This window comes from Larimichthys crocea, chromosome XX (genome assembly GCF_000972845.2).
Source record: "Larimichthys crocea isolate SSNF chromosome XX, L_crocea_2.0, whole genome shotgun sequence".
NCBI lineage: Eukaryota > Metazoa > Chordata > Actinopteri > Sciaenidae > Larimichthys > Larimichthys crocea.
Genome location: NC_040030.1, coordinates 6,793,175 through 6,808,240, shown reverse-complemented (window position 1 = coordinate 6,808,240; position 15,066 = coordinate 6,793,175). Strand labels below are relative to the sequence as shown.

Genomic DNA, 15,066 nt, shown 5'->3' with positions numbered 1-15,066 from the left:
CTGGTTAGCACGTCTGTGTTTTTCTGTGCTCCATGTCCTTTTCACTTTTTCCACCTCTAATCACTCTGCATACCTTCATGGAGCCAGCTGCCAATTAGCTTAGATTAGCATAAAGTCAAGCACACAAGGGGAAACAGTTAGCCTGGATCTATGCAAACGTAACAACATTTCCTTCCCCTAGGGGTGTAAATGCTGTATAAGATAGAATACAAAGAAGAGCTTGTGTTAAATTAAAAATGGTTCCATGTGTTAGAAATGCGCTGGCAAAAGGCAAAGCAATCTGTTATGGGTTTGTTTTTTTATTTTTGTAAAATAGTAGCAATTAACAAATTCTACACTTACTATAAATAAAAAGATAACTATTATAACAATTTTTTCTTTGGTGTTTTTGTCATATGCAGATGATTGCTGGGTGATATTCATGTCAATACAACTGAATCATCTCAAGCCAAAGGCCAGGATGAGTAAATAAATTAAATGAAACATAATATTTTCCACAATGCCTGTTTTAAATTAGGTGTGGTGAGATCTGTATATACCTTTAGACAGATTAGATTTAAACTCTGAGACCAAAATCATATATTATATTGGAAATTATACGGAGACATCAAAACACACTGCACATTACCAAATAGGATAAGACACTTCTTTTAATAAATTGACAACATACATGAAATCAAAATGTTACTTTCAGATCAAAACGAGCACGAACAGCTTTGAATCTGGTTCATATTCTCCATCTTCAGCACTAGTTGGTGTGAAATGCACAAAGGGATACTTGGCTACCCCGACTCCACACAAGTTACAGTAGAAGAATGCAGATTGAGAAAGACCTAATTTCCCGGCCAGTAACTTCCTGGGGTCTCGCTTGTTGCCTGGCAACTGCTTCTGGCCAAGACATAGTCTAGCACATATACCCCCCGTAAAACATTTTACGCCTGGTGTAAAAATAAAGGGTTTTTTTACAGATTAAACAAAGATAAAACATTAATTTGTAATCCTAATAGGTGCACATAGGCTTTTCTGTTATCTTTGTTACCTTTGTCCAGAGCTAGACTGGCTGTTTTATGCTAAGCTAAGCTACCCAGCTTGCTTCCTGTATGTCCATATCTACCATACAGACCTATGAGATCTTCTCTTGGCATGAATACAATAAACATATTACCCAAAATGTCCATTTTTTTAAATTGAATGAGGCCCACTTAAATGAGAAAGATGTTGTTGAAAGTGTGCTGTTGACAACAGCAGCCCCCTCCTGCTGTATCCTGGCTGGTCTGAGCCGCATGCCGGGCAGAGAGCTGTCATCTGATTTTTAATTGCAGCCGCAGTGGCTATAATCAGGTCTTATTGGAATGCGCCCATGCAAAGCCAGCAGCCGTGAGTTGGAGGGAGTGATAGCCAGACATCGATTCCATAACCTTTCCTAAATTATCCAGGCGACAGAGAGGATTGTCTCTCTTTTCTCTCACTCTCACTCCGTCTGCCTCTTATCAATTGTCACTATAATGAGCAGCAGGATTTGAGGAAGGAGGGGGGGGTCACCCCGTGAGAGTCCAGCCGTGCACATGAAGCTTGGATGAACTGCAATTGATTAGCTGTGCGGCCATCTCAGACAGCTCAAGTCTCAGCGCAGGCCTTGCTTTGATACCGGATGACAGGAAAGTAAATGTCTGCCGAGATAATGAGGTGGCCTCGACACGCCCTACGTGTCAGTACCCTACCAATCAATGCGCGTGTGTAAACAGCCGATAAAGTGGTGTTGCGTGTGCATGCATGTGTGTAAGTGGCATATTTCAAACTGATGCCAAAAAAAACAAAAAAAAAACAGGACAATTCACAGTGACGTTTGAGCCAGTGGGGAGAGAGAGAGAGGCTTCTTCATGTGGTCTAGAAAGAAGACGGGTGAGGCTGATTGGCGCCTGGAGATTAGAGAAACAGCCTTATGACTGGACGCTTGCCATTTAGGCTATTTATCTGGATAACTGCAAAACACAGTGTTCTACCGTTGAGTCATCCTGAAAGTAAATACTGCAACTCTTCCATTAAAATTACTGTCTGTTTTGCTCCCAGATGATAAAACACAATGCCAGCCCTGTTTATGAAAGCTTTTATATCTGCATTCAGGAGGAAAAAAATCTGCTGCACAGGAGAGTGCAGGAGTGTGGTTTCTTTGTAATGAAAACAAGAATAAGACTGATTCTGCAGTACATACACTAGCAGCTGGCTGTACTGAGGCAAGGCAGAGCGTCTGTACTGAATCTCATGGCAGTCTATCCAATAGTTATTGAGACATTTCACACAAAACCACAAATGTCAACCTCATGGTTGCGTTAAAGGAATGTCTAACCTTCCGGATCCCACCAGGAACTGCTCTTTGATGTCTCAGCCGCAATGTTGTTTTTTTGTTTCCCATGCAGCTTCACACCCCACCAGAAGTGAGGCCTTGGTGGAATCAGAAACATTGTGTCGAGTGTGTGCAATCAGCTCCTGCGGCCGCTGCGCCCGATGGGATTGAGCCATAAAGACAAGTCAAAACCAAACAAATGTCAGGAGATCACCAAAGTCAGGAGAATGTATTCCTCCCTATATCCAATAATTGTTGAGGCGTTTCAGTCTGTCAAAGTGGTGGACCAAGAGACTCACTTTACCATCCATAGATGTTGCTAGTGAGGATAAGCTGGTAATAATAAACTCTAATAATAAACTGTTTATGGAAGCTCCTTCTGTCACACAGGAAATGATGAGCTTTTCTTAAAACAAAAAGCAGCCCAATGACTCTTCGTGAGATATCTTAAAACTGAAGATGGTCTCCAGGGCTACATCTTCTTTTTGTGTGATTAGAAACACTTCCAAGGCTCAAGAGCAGTGCAGAGCTGCTTTTCTTTCCACATTGAAAAGTCCTGCTATCCTTTATCCTTGAGCTACACTAAATGGACAGCGCTTCTTTATCTTGAGTACTGCAGAAGGGCCGGCTATAACAGATAACAAATATTCATATTACTCCTCCTTACAAAACAGAACTATTACCAGAGTCTCTTTATTCAGTGTCATGAAGATAATTCAAAGGCTGAATGCAGTGCATTAATTACAACGGCTGCAAAGATGGTAAGATATTAAACATTGATTATAAAAGACCAAGAACATTTGCACTCAAAGGACTTGCCCTCTCCTTTTTCAGGGGAAAATATTTCTATGTTACATCATTTTATTTAGTTTTTTTTCTTTATGTTGCTGAAAGGTAACTGAAGGTCTGAATAGGCTTTTAAATAGTCTAGTGTTTTGTTCCACTTAACCTTAGACTTTCAGAACGTTTTAGTACAGGACATTTTAAATCAGATACTTTATAGACGGACAATGTAAGCTTCCTGGAGGGACTTCATATTAAACTGAGTCTCCAACTGACTAATCAATACAATGTATTGCTTTTCTAAATGATAAGTGGTCACCACCTGAAGCGAAACCGAAAATAAAAAAATAAAAAAAACAGAGGCAGACACAGTGAAGAAACACAATTTGACTTTATCTATTAATCTCAATGTTTTTTCATTCACTGGTGTACAAACTGTGTTGCACTATGGCTCAGTGGCTAGCTCCTACAGGTGAGGAGATCGCCAGTTGTTGCTTGCTTCTATCGTTACTGATAACACTGCCAGGTTTAGGGCTTCCATGCTGACATTGTGCCAGACAAACAAGCTGTAAACACAACAGATATATTATGACCTTTTATAAAGGTAATAAGGCAAAAAATGTTAGCAAATGTTTGCCTGATACAGAGCAACATGTATAGCGTTTATTTGTAGTCATCAGGTAAAGTTCAGGATTTACTATTACCCCCTGAGAAAAACATCTGACTGCTGAGCTGCTAAGTACTCTACACACAATGTATGATCGCCCTTAAGTGGTGGTGATGGGTGTACCACAGAAAAGTTTTCAGCTCAGAAACAAAAAGATTTAGCTGAAAGCTGGTAAAAAATAAAAAATAAAAATGGTTAAAAAAAAACTCCTATACTGCTATAAACGAGGGGACAATGTTTGAGCTGTGAGTTTGTCACTATGAGCTACTCTCTTTTTTCATTTTTTACATTGTCAGTAAAAATAAAATATTGATTGTTGCAGCTTTAAAGGTTTATTTTATTTAAGAAACACACTGAAAAGAGGTTCAGACTGAAGAAAAAAAGAAAACCATGAGAGAAGAATCAAGACTTGCTTTTACCAAATGAATTTGAACACAAAGTCTTTAAATGGCAAACAGAAGCGAGCTGGCTAACAACCCACAACTCTGTGTGTGTTTATGTGATATGATCTGAATATATAAATGTCAAAACTCAAGCCTTTTCTATCATTTTCCACTTAAAAAATAGTTTCATATAAGGGTAAATTTTGTGGTATGGTTGAAATTTTTTTTTGACTCGTACAAACTCATGTGAATAGAACAAACAAGTCATTAGATGTGTTCACCGTCATATATCCACTGACTTCATGCAGTTGTGCAGCGTTTGAACTTTATTTGCATTAAACAGAAAGTGGTGATTCTTACTGATGACCAGTGCAGGTGACGCAATGCTGATAGTTCATGTAGTTTTACAAAAGTTCTGCGCTGCTAGCTTCAGCCTTATATGTTGGTATTGAAACAGCATTTTCTAAAAGCTGACTGACTATTTATTGAAATAATTGCTGCTTGGTAGCAAAAGGGTCATATTTAATATTGAACAATACAAATGCAAGTGCAAGATTTTGAAACAAAGAGAACAGCATGAATTGATGCTATTTCAGTGAAATCCACCCAGCGCCTGCCTGCACAGCCAGTCCCCTCACTAATAGATGCCCAGTTTGTCCCAGAAGTCACACATGTGGCTTCTGGTTCCCACTTGTGCATGTGAACGCACTGTCAGGTTCATGACCAGCCAGCCGCTGGTGTCAGAGTAGCGTGGCCAAACAGGCAGACGCTGCTCCCGGCAGAACGTCGTCTGTTGGGCCCGTGAGGAAGGGTCACCAGTGTGGGCAAAGGCACCCCAGTAGCACAGCATCCGATTGGACAGCAGCTTCTCTGGCAGCGTCAGGGTGAAGTTGGCCACCGAGGCAGAATCGAAGAGAAAAGGCAGTTCAGCGCCATGGCAGGCGTGATGGTAGCAGAAAGTTAGACCAGACCACACGCGATGGTCTGATGCCACGTGGTCGAACACGTACATCCACACCGCGCTGCCTGCTGTGGTGCCAGCACGTGCCGACCTCCTGGATGGACACAGGAAGACGTAGTCGGTGACTATCTGCGGAGAGGAAATAAAGAGAGACAGCTAGTCAGACAACAAACATTTTTTAACTGAAGGATATGATTTTTGGCCAAAGCTAATGGGTTAGCTTTGTGGAAGACATTTTTTGTCAGTAAGTCAGTTGATGGACAGTCAGTCTGGACCAAAGAACAACTGGACTGCTGTGAAATTCATGGTCCAAAGGTTTGAATCCTACTGACTTCAAGAATCCTCTAGTGATATCATGAGACTGACCTTTTCATTTTTTGTTAAACATAGCTCAACTATTGGATGCTATTATGAAATTTTGTACAGACATTCAAGGTCTCAGGGGGATGAATCATAATTTGTGGTTTTTGGAGGAAATATCTATTGGATGTATTGCGATGGAAATTTGGTGCAGACATTCTTGGCCCCCTTCGGGATGACGTTTATGATCCCCTGATGCCATGATCAGGTCCAATACTTCAGTTTATGACCGAATACCTTCCAAACTAATGGTATTCCCATGAACCTCAGCTGTACTCTGTGTTTTTGATTTGATTTGACTTTATTGTCAGAATATTCTTCTGAAACATGTCCACATGATAATCATATTAGTGTGCTCACATTAGCATTTTACTCAAAACACCATTAAATAGACCCACACAGGGCCACATGTGTCAGACAGGAGGCTAATTTAGGCTTTTTTTAAATCTGTGCTCTTCATAGACAGATGTGACTCAGCACACCAACAGCAATCATCGGTTTACATAGGACATTCCTTTCTTTTTAGTGTTTCTCTTACAAATACATCTCTTCTTCCCCTGACATTGAATACTGTACTGTTTGCCTCCCACTCATGACCACACTGGCACATTTTTGTGTGTCTGTCATGTAAGTATTTCACAGTTTTGTGTCATTCTCATTATGGCTTCTTACGTAACAGTCATTTCTCATATTTTATTCTGTTATTCTTTCATAAAAGTCTTTTCTGTCTTAATTAGTCCTTTTGAAAGTAGTTGTTTTTCATTGGCTTGATAATTATGACAGCTGAAAGGTAGTGAAGCAATTTTGTGGACAAAAGATTGCCCTTGGTCTCAGGATCAGTGGATAACATTTTGGTCCTGATTCAGCTCTGTGATTTTGAGCCACGGCTGTTGAATTTGCCAGTTGCCAAGTTGAGTCGATGACTAAACAGCACTGCATTTAAAGATTTCTCTGGACCTGGAAACTAAAATATAAACAAGCTGCTTTGCAAGTTGAAGAATTGTTCAGCATTATCGATTGTTTGTGCTTTACAGTCTATCTTCAAGTTTCTGCAGTGTATTTCTACTGTATAAAAGAAAGTGAATGAACCTCATTAGTGTGGCGGCTTGGAGCAGAGCAACAAAAGAAAATGAAGGTAGACCGTCTTCTTCTGCCTGTTACCTGGAAACCAGTGTGTCTTTTTCAGCAGCACACAACCTGCGCCCACACAGCCCCACATCTGACACCTGAAAACAAACAGGCTGACTGTAGGAAACTGATGGACAAACAGGTACACACACTCACACACACTAACAGATTCACTTTTCTCTTACCTTCACACACACATTTCTTTTTTTCTAATACAAGCATATTCATAGCTCACAGGCACCCAAGCACTCGTAGTCACGCCTCACACACAGTGGGTACAAGCACATGTGTAAATGAAGTCATGTAATGTGCACCATGTATTCAAATCCAAGACAGGTGTTCTTCCTCCAGTCCTCCCTTTTCCTCGCTTCATCCTGACATCTTTTCAACCAGTTTATCTCCTCAACTGTGTCATGCCTCCTCTCTTTTCACCATTACCTGCTGTGCTAAAGTCAAGACTGAAAGAAATGATCTCTTTGTTTCATATTTCTGCCCAATAACTGATACAGCATACGTATCAAAGTGTTTGATTTGTGGTGCTCTACAACTAAAATGTGGTCACATCATGTCAACGTTTGGCAAACAGTTTATGACTTTGCACCTAATCTGATTTTGTTATAGGGCATGCTTCCTTCTCAATATCGGTGTGTAGTACACACACACACACACACACACACACACACACACACACACACACACACACACACACACACACACACACACACACTGTTATAAAAGCAACTTTAACAAATGCAATTGCCCTCCAGCCACAAGTCAAACAACTCAAATGAGGCAGATGTTTCATGTGATAAATATTTATCACCACGGAGGAACAGACGAGGAAGTGTCAACTCAAACGACAGGACAATGAGCCCATGCTACGTAAAAGTCACACAAATATCATTCTCACAGATTACCACCTCACACAAACAGCTCCAAACGGGTCAAAGCATTCAGTTATATTAATATTAGACTATGATGGCTTCATTCTTCTCAGCAGTAACTCAAGAGTCCACTTGCTGGGACTTTCTCGTGGTTTTCCTCAGTGGACTGCTCTGTTGTTATCACTTTTATCACATGACCATAATTCCCTACTTTGTCCCAGAAACTGACATAAGGTAATGAAAGGTTATCCACAGGTCAAAATATAACTGGATACAGTAATAAATTATATTTTTGGTTATCTATTTAAAATACAAATATGAAAATAATCTCTTATTGATGTTGGTAAAAATAAAAAAAAAAGATTTTCATTTATTTTCCTTTACAATCAACAAATTGATCAACAAATTAAAACTAGATTTTTTTTTTTACTTTAAGTCTTTATTTTTAACCCTTTCACATTTATTTGGTCTGGTACATATTTAATCTATTTTCCGCACACAACACTTTGTGAAAAAACTACACCAGCCAGTGCAATAAATGTTTATTTATGCTTTAGTTTTTCTTAAGATTTATTCAGATATTTTCGGGCACTTGCATTTCTCATCCAGAAACTCATCAGTAGCGAGTGGTCTGGTAGTTAAAGGCTCCCGATTCAGTGGAATTACTTGGCGATTCTCTTACTGCAGCTTTTCACAAACAATGATTGATTTGAAATTCCTTTGATATGAAAAGCAAGTTGTTGAGTGTCATTCTCATTGGTTCTCAGTTTTAATTGAAGTGTCTTGCATTCTATGAAAGACATGGCACAGATAAAGTATCCACAGAGCTGCTGAGTGAGTGGTGTGCTGAACTGGAAAGAAGGTGATCTCTTTGTTTTGGATGTGTTCAGAGATACTGGCTGACACACATACCACGGACATATAAATGCTACAAAAGGCATGACGCTGAGTTCTCCACATCAGCCTCCTCCATGACGAACTGTTTGACATTTGCTGCTGACCCCCCTCGTTCTCTGGAGGTGTGTGTGTGTGTGTGTGTGTGTAGGGGCAGGCTCTGGTTGTGACTCCACTGTCTCCCTACTGCACCGTGAACTGTGACTGAATACTAAATATGTGCAGGAGTGTCACCTCCTGACCCCCTGTAGCTCCCTGAGGCTGGCTCCTTGCACACTTTCCATCAAAAAACCTGAAAGAAAACCGCTCGAGGCTTTCTTCTTCTACTGTGTCATCATGAGCCATTCCACCTCTGTAGTTCCACAGCTGTGAACTCACTGATGACTCAACGAATGAATGAATGAAAACAGAAGAAAAGCAACACTATTTTGTCAATTCGCACTCTCAGAAGTTAATCTGTGTTAATGGCTGTGGTGGATATGTCTTATAGTTGTGCATTAAAGATTTACAGTGTAGCCATGGATCCTGCACATAGCTTCTGTAGCTATGTAGAGATACAAGTTTCTGATGCCGGTGAGGTTGTGTGTGAAGACAACATGAAGCGAGTTCAAGAAAAGTCTGGGTAATCTGTAATCTCTACAAACAGATATCTGTATATGGATACAGGATCTGAAGGTGAGGGACCGTAGCACTGGAAGCAGTCTGAATATTGGTCAATCACGTTTGAGCGGGTTCTGGTTGCTGCAGTTTGTGTGGAGAGCAAAAGAGGCAGAACTGAATGGTCGGATGAGTATGAACTTGATGTGAACCAGGTGCTATGGCCTTCACAGTCATAAGATCTCAACCCAACTGAACACCTATGTGAAATTTTAGACCGACATGTTCAACATTGCTTTCAATGGCCATCAAGAATAGTGTTTGTCTCTCCAGTATAGTTCCAGAGACTTGTAGAATGGATAGAATGGCACATTGAAGATGTACTGGTGGCTCATGGTGGCCCAACACCTTACTAAGACACTCCGTTGTTTTTTTACTTTAATTTGTCTTATCTGTCTGTATCTCTTTATAGAGATTTCCAGCAGAGATGCGTCTCTTTAATAAAATTTCCATATCAAGTTGCTCGTCAGGCTGCAGAGAAAGTCTTGACCTATCCATTTTCCAGGTATATCCACTGGGTACACTGGAAGCCCAGACACATTATCTTCCAAGATTGGCTTTTCACAACTAACAACTCAATTACGACAGAAACAACATGAATGCAGCTAACGGATTAGAATAGTCTCAGAATAGTCTTGCTGAAGCAAGAGAATGACAAACCTAGCTCAGATAACATGAGCTCTGAGTCTACATACCGTCCAAGTTGGGGTCCCATGAGAAGTTGAACCTGAACTACCTCGACCTGACTGCTATAAATGTGCAAGTAGTTTTTCTGGACAAATGTCCAACTCTGAAAGCCAGACGATGTCATAATTTCCTGAAGGTAGTGGATTTATCAGAGCTTTTTCATGAAGACAGCTGCCTGCTACAGTTGGATACAAGGTTGATGAGAGCGTTGAGACTAAACCAAAACCATAAAGTTTTGAGCCAAACAACCCCAATTCCAAAAAAGCGTTGAGTACAACTAAAATTTTGCCCATAGGACACAACATCCATGATTTCCAAAAACTTTTACATTTGAAATGTTGACAACAGCACACGTTTCACCTTTCATGCCATTTGAGATGAGCCTGGGTTCAAAGAAGTCATCAGTGTTTCTGGATCTTGTTTATATATTGCTTTCTCTTTGCATGGTGGAGTCTTAACTTACAACTGTCAGTACAGCCATGAACTGTGTTTATGGACAACAGTTTTCTGAAGTGTTCCTGAATCTATGTACTGTAGTAATATCCTTCATACAATTATGTCGATTTTAACGCAGTGTTGCCTGAAAGGCCAAAGATCACAGGCATTCACTGTTGGTTTTCAGTCTCACTCTGTAACTGCAGAGTTTTCTTTGGATTCTCTGAATATTTTAAAGATATCACAAATTCCTCCTGTCACAAAATAGGGTTAGGGTTGTTGTTCTGGAACTCTTGGACAATGTGCCTACACAGTTATTCACAAAGTGATGAACCTCACCCCATCCAGAGCCTTTGAAGGAAGCCCCTTTCATACACAATCATGATATGATCACCTGTTACCAATGAAAATGTTTGAAGAATGTTTCAAACACTTAGCAGTCATGGAGGGACATTAAAATGACCTTTAGGCATTTTATGAGAAGTGGTTTGTGGTGAATTGGAATTGCATTACATGATACTGACAGGGTTTTTCTAATATTTAGTCCACCCATGTTAATACAAACAACTTGTACTTCAGCTGTGTTCTCTGGCAGATCCCTTCTGACACTCTAGATGTTAATGAGACACTTCTTAGTGGGAGCAGACAAGCTGCATCTCAAACGGACAAACTACCTGACTCCAGTTGGTCCACTCATATAAATGATGGAGAAGGAATGAAACACGGTGGTCTCTGTTGGAGTCAGAGTTTGAGAAAAGCTGGAGTTGTAGCTCCCTCTGTAGGTAAAGGATAGGAGCTGTGTTTGAGAAGCTAAAGAGCAACATTGAAGTGTGAACAGTCTGCTGAATGATGGTGATGATGATTATAAAGTTTCTCCTTCACTGCCCTGATCTTGAGGAAATGTGTCATATTTTAAAACAAATGAATCACAGCAGCGAAAGACAACAATCGTTTTCAATTCCCCATCAGCCTCGTTAGACAGGGAGAAGCTCAGAAACACAGAAGACAGCTGGGTCCTCATTAAACGCAGAGCTCCGACTGGGTGCAACACTGATCCATGCATGGATGGCCACCTCGCAACACCAGCGAATTTATGGTTATTGATGCATGTGTGTGTTTGGGTACATGTGTGAGACATTTCAGTGGGAGCGATCTGGACTAGAACAAAGCACCTGAAATGCAGGTTACAGTGTGAATGCATCTTCTTTCACACAGACTGCTTCGCTATTTTCATCACAGACTGTGCATCGATTCTGGAGAGATGTTCCGCACATTTGTGGCTCCTCGCGAAATTAGACGCTACAGTCAACACGTAAGCCAGCTGGAAACCTGGCTGGCAGTTTCCTGACAGCCACTGGGTTGCTCATGATGACGAGACAAAACCACATAAAATGGAAGAATTAATTATACACAATTTGCTTCATTCTGATCAAAAACATTTCTCTATGAACTTTACTGTCTGTAAGCTTAAATTAGAGTGAGGATTTTTCAGAATTAGCCTTGTCTCTTAGAAATCCTGTCTCAAGATTACAGACATATTTCCAGTCTTACTGATGGGATGACACGTCCTCTTTACAAATTTACTACATGACTTTGACACAGTGTCTACAATGTCAACAGTGACCTCATGTGATCTGTTCTCACCTCAATGCCCTATATGCAAATAAACACTTCATATGAATCATCCAGTTTCTGTTGGACTGAAACTTTGGCGCAAATAGAAACCAGACGGTGTGTTTGGTGTGTACTCCATCCATGAGAATCTGTAGGCCTTCCTTCAGCAACACATTCAGGTACACACTGCTAAAAGAATATGGTTGAGACCACTTTCAAATCTGGTCTGTGATTGGTTCTTAATGCATTCACATCTGTATCCATTTTAACACTAGATGTAAACAGGACCATAGTGTTCTCTATGAAGAGATGCAGGATGGGTGTGTGTATATGTGGAGGGGCAGGCTGTGGCTGTTGGTTCATTGTGGCTGAATACTACCTCCTGTCTGCCTTTATCTTCCATCATCACCTTTTGATGAATCAAAAAGCCTGAGCCTGAAAATTGCTGGAGGACTTTTTCTTCTTCTCTGTGATCCTAAGCCATCCCACCTTCACAGCTTATTAAAACTCCAAACATAAACATGCTGTGATAAAACAGACGAATCCACCACTACAGTACCACCACGCGAGCGACAAACAACAGCATGCATAGTAGCAGCATATCGGAAGATCTAATGTTTATATTAGCCTTATATAAACATTAGATCCTTGCTGAACTGCTGCAGTGGTGTACAAACCATGGATGTATAAAGAGAAACTGATACAGAGTTGGAGTCAGAGTCAGAGTCAGAGTCTTTTCTTACTGTATGAAAGCTGCTTTGTAGTGTATGAAGCCAAAAGAGTTTGTTTTTCGGACATAAAATATATTTTTCTAACCACTCTCTGAAGAAGAGAGTGGTTAGAAAGAGAGGAGAGGAAGAGATGGAAGGAGAGAGTGGGAGGTTGTTCATATCTCAGTTATATAGGCGATCCTTCTCTCCTTATTTGTTTGATTAGCCACCTGCTCTCAACAAGTGATGTTTTTCATTATTCTGCACCGGCCTGTACACCCTAAATAAAATTAAAGTTGTATTTATTGAAGTAATCTTTTAATTGAATATTGATTTTTCAGTACAGTGTACCTGATATGAATGTCATTCGACTAAAATGCATTGGACAAATTAAACATTTTACTTCATGAAGTTACAAGAAGTCAATATTAAAACGATTTCATGTGGAAAAAATACCTGTAGCTAATTTTATGGATATAGTTCAAAGTAGTGGACTCAGCAAGCGACCGAACAAACAACTGAATAATACTGCCATTCGCAACTTGCTAAAAAATCCAGTGAATATTTAAGAGCTACCAAGAGTTATTATAATTTTATTTTTTGTGTCATTTGTGTGTGCAGACAGTAAAGTATGTCTCATGGTGAGCCAAAGAAGCTGGACACACTTTTTCTGTATATTAGTCTTAGTACTGAGCCCTGTTTTAAATGTCAGTGGTTTCTGGAGTCAGATGAGACAAATTTGTCCTCCACCAGCAAACAGAATTATTTTGTCTTTTATACTAATACATAATCAAATATGTGTACTGTATATCTATTCCATGCGCCTCATAAATGAGATTATCCTTGACCTGAAGCAAGCTCTCACTAAAACTTGTGTATCGTCTCTCTGGCTATCACAATCACAGTGCTGAAACTGAGCTCCTCTCACCTGAGCCAGCATGTCCCTGCGGTCAGCGTCCCTGTACAGGGGGAGGTACTTGTGCAGGATCCGCAGAGTGTGCTGTTTAAAGATGGCTGTGATGTACACAGTGCTCTCCACTGCAGAGACTGGCTTGTTGAAGACGCCATAAACAAAGATCACCCCTTCTTCTGAGGTCGTACCTGAAGGACGAAAAACAGAGCCTCAGTCCACACAGACAAGCGGACTTCTATGTCATCGCTCGCCTTCTTGTTACTCCACTGCCTTACCTGCTCCTTCCTATAGCATCCTATAGCATGAATAAAAAAATATGATGGCCATGAAATAAACAAAAGGCTATAGAGCCAGTGCCCAGTTTGTCTCTTCTTGGATATTCTGTCTATAAAAACATTACAGATTCTGTACATACATACATAGTACATATTGTATGTGTGTGTCTGCTCTTTGCCGTCACACAATGCTCCCAACCACAACAAAAAGCCTCTTTATTCACAATGGGTCATTACAAACCTGCTCATCACAGGTTTTTCTATGACAAATATGATCCTGCAAAGTGACCACAGCTGCCAGATGACTGTGGTGCAGTACATATTCATATTCATATTTCTCTCTCGCATGTAGAAGAGTATAGAGTGGTATAAAAATGGAAAGTACGTCATCATTGTCCTTAGGTACAGCACTTTACGAAATGTACATTCCATCTATACGAGGCGAGGTATGTGTGTGTGTGTGTGTGTGTGTGTGTGTGTGTGAGTGTGTCTTACCTAACAGTACTGGCTTCTCTTTTTGCCAGTGGCCCTTCTGGAAAGCAGTGACAGCTTGCTCTTTGATTAACTCCCCGTCGATATACGGACCCCACGTCTCAAAAACCTCAAGGAACCTGAACGGGTTCACAATCTTAGAACCTGAGATCAAGAAAACACACAGTTGGGTGGAAATACACAGTCTGATTTTCCCAACAGAGAACAGAATAATAAACCTGCTTCTGATTACACCTTTTGTCTTTCTCTTAAACCATCAGAGCTGAAATGTCACATGTGTCTTTGTTCCAGAAAGTGAATCCAGACAGGCAGAAGACAGCAGCTGATGACGTAATCAGTGAGTCAATGATAGTGATCAATAACCCTGTCAACCCTGCAGATATATTACAGTCATTTTGTGCTGTGAGGCAGTAAAAACCCTCTAATTGCCCCTTCAGAGACCCATTGTTCCTCACTTTTCATGATTTTGTTTTCCAATATTTCACTCAGGATGAGAATAATGTTTTTCATCATCTTTTGCAGATAAACGTACTATGTCCTGCCTTCTTATGTAACTGTGTGGGCGGCCCTGAGCGGTGCTCTAAATTTGGTGAGCGTAGGCTGGTGTTTGTGGTGCCCTACTTGTTTTCATCTGGGCAGCCAGGACGGCCTGTGGAGTGAGAGACAGCAGGCAGACGATGTTGCTCACAGAACAGTTGGTCTGTTTAGCAAAGTCTTTTCCCAGCTTCAGGGCGTCATGTCTGGAAGAGTGGACGGAGAAAAAACAAAATTACAGTTCAGCTTGAAGTTGTCTGTAAGCATGCTGGGGATATTTCCAGAACACTGTCTGAATACAGCAAGAGCCCAAAGAAAGCACAAACCTTCCTCTTTCTATGGAGA

The 15,066-nt window shown here is 40.6% G+C and overlaps 1 protein-coding gene across 1 annotated transcript; it reads right to left on the bottom strand.

The window, feature by feature from the left end:
- Positions 1–3,584: 3,584 nt before the first annotated feature.
- On the bottom strand, positions 3,585–14,441 carry LOC104934732 (acetylcholinesterase). Its single transcript, XM_027291894.1, has 3 exons — positions 14,191–14,441; positions 13,436–13,608; positions 3,585–5,267 (listed from the first exon to the last, which is right to left on the bottom strand). Exons 2-3 carry the CDS (start codon positions 13,445–13,447, stop codon positions 4,815–4,817), a joined length of 465 nt encoding a protein of 154 aa, XP_027147695.1. The 5' UTR covers positions 13,448–13,608; positions 14,191–14,441; the 3' UTR covers positions 3,585–4,814.
- Between the last annotated feature and the right edge of the window lie 625 nt (positions 14,442–15,066).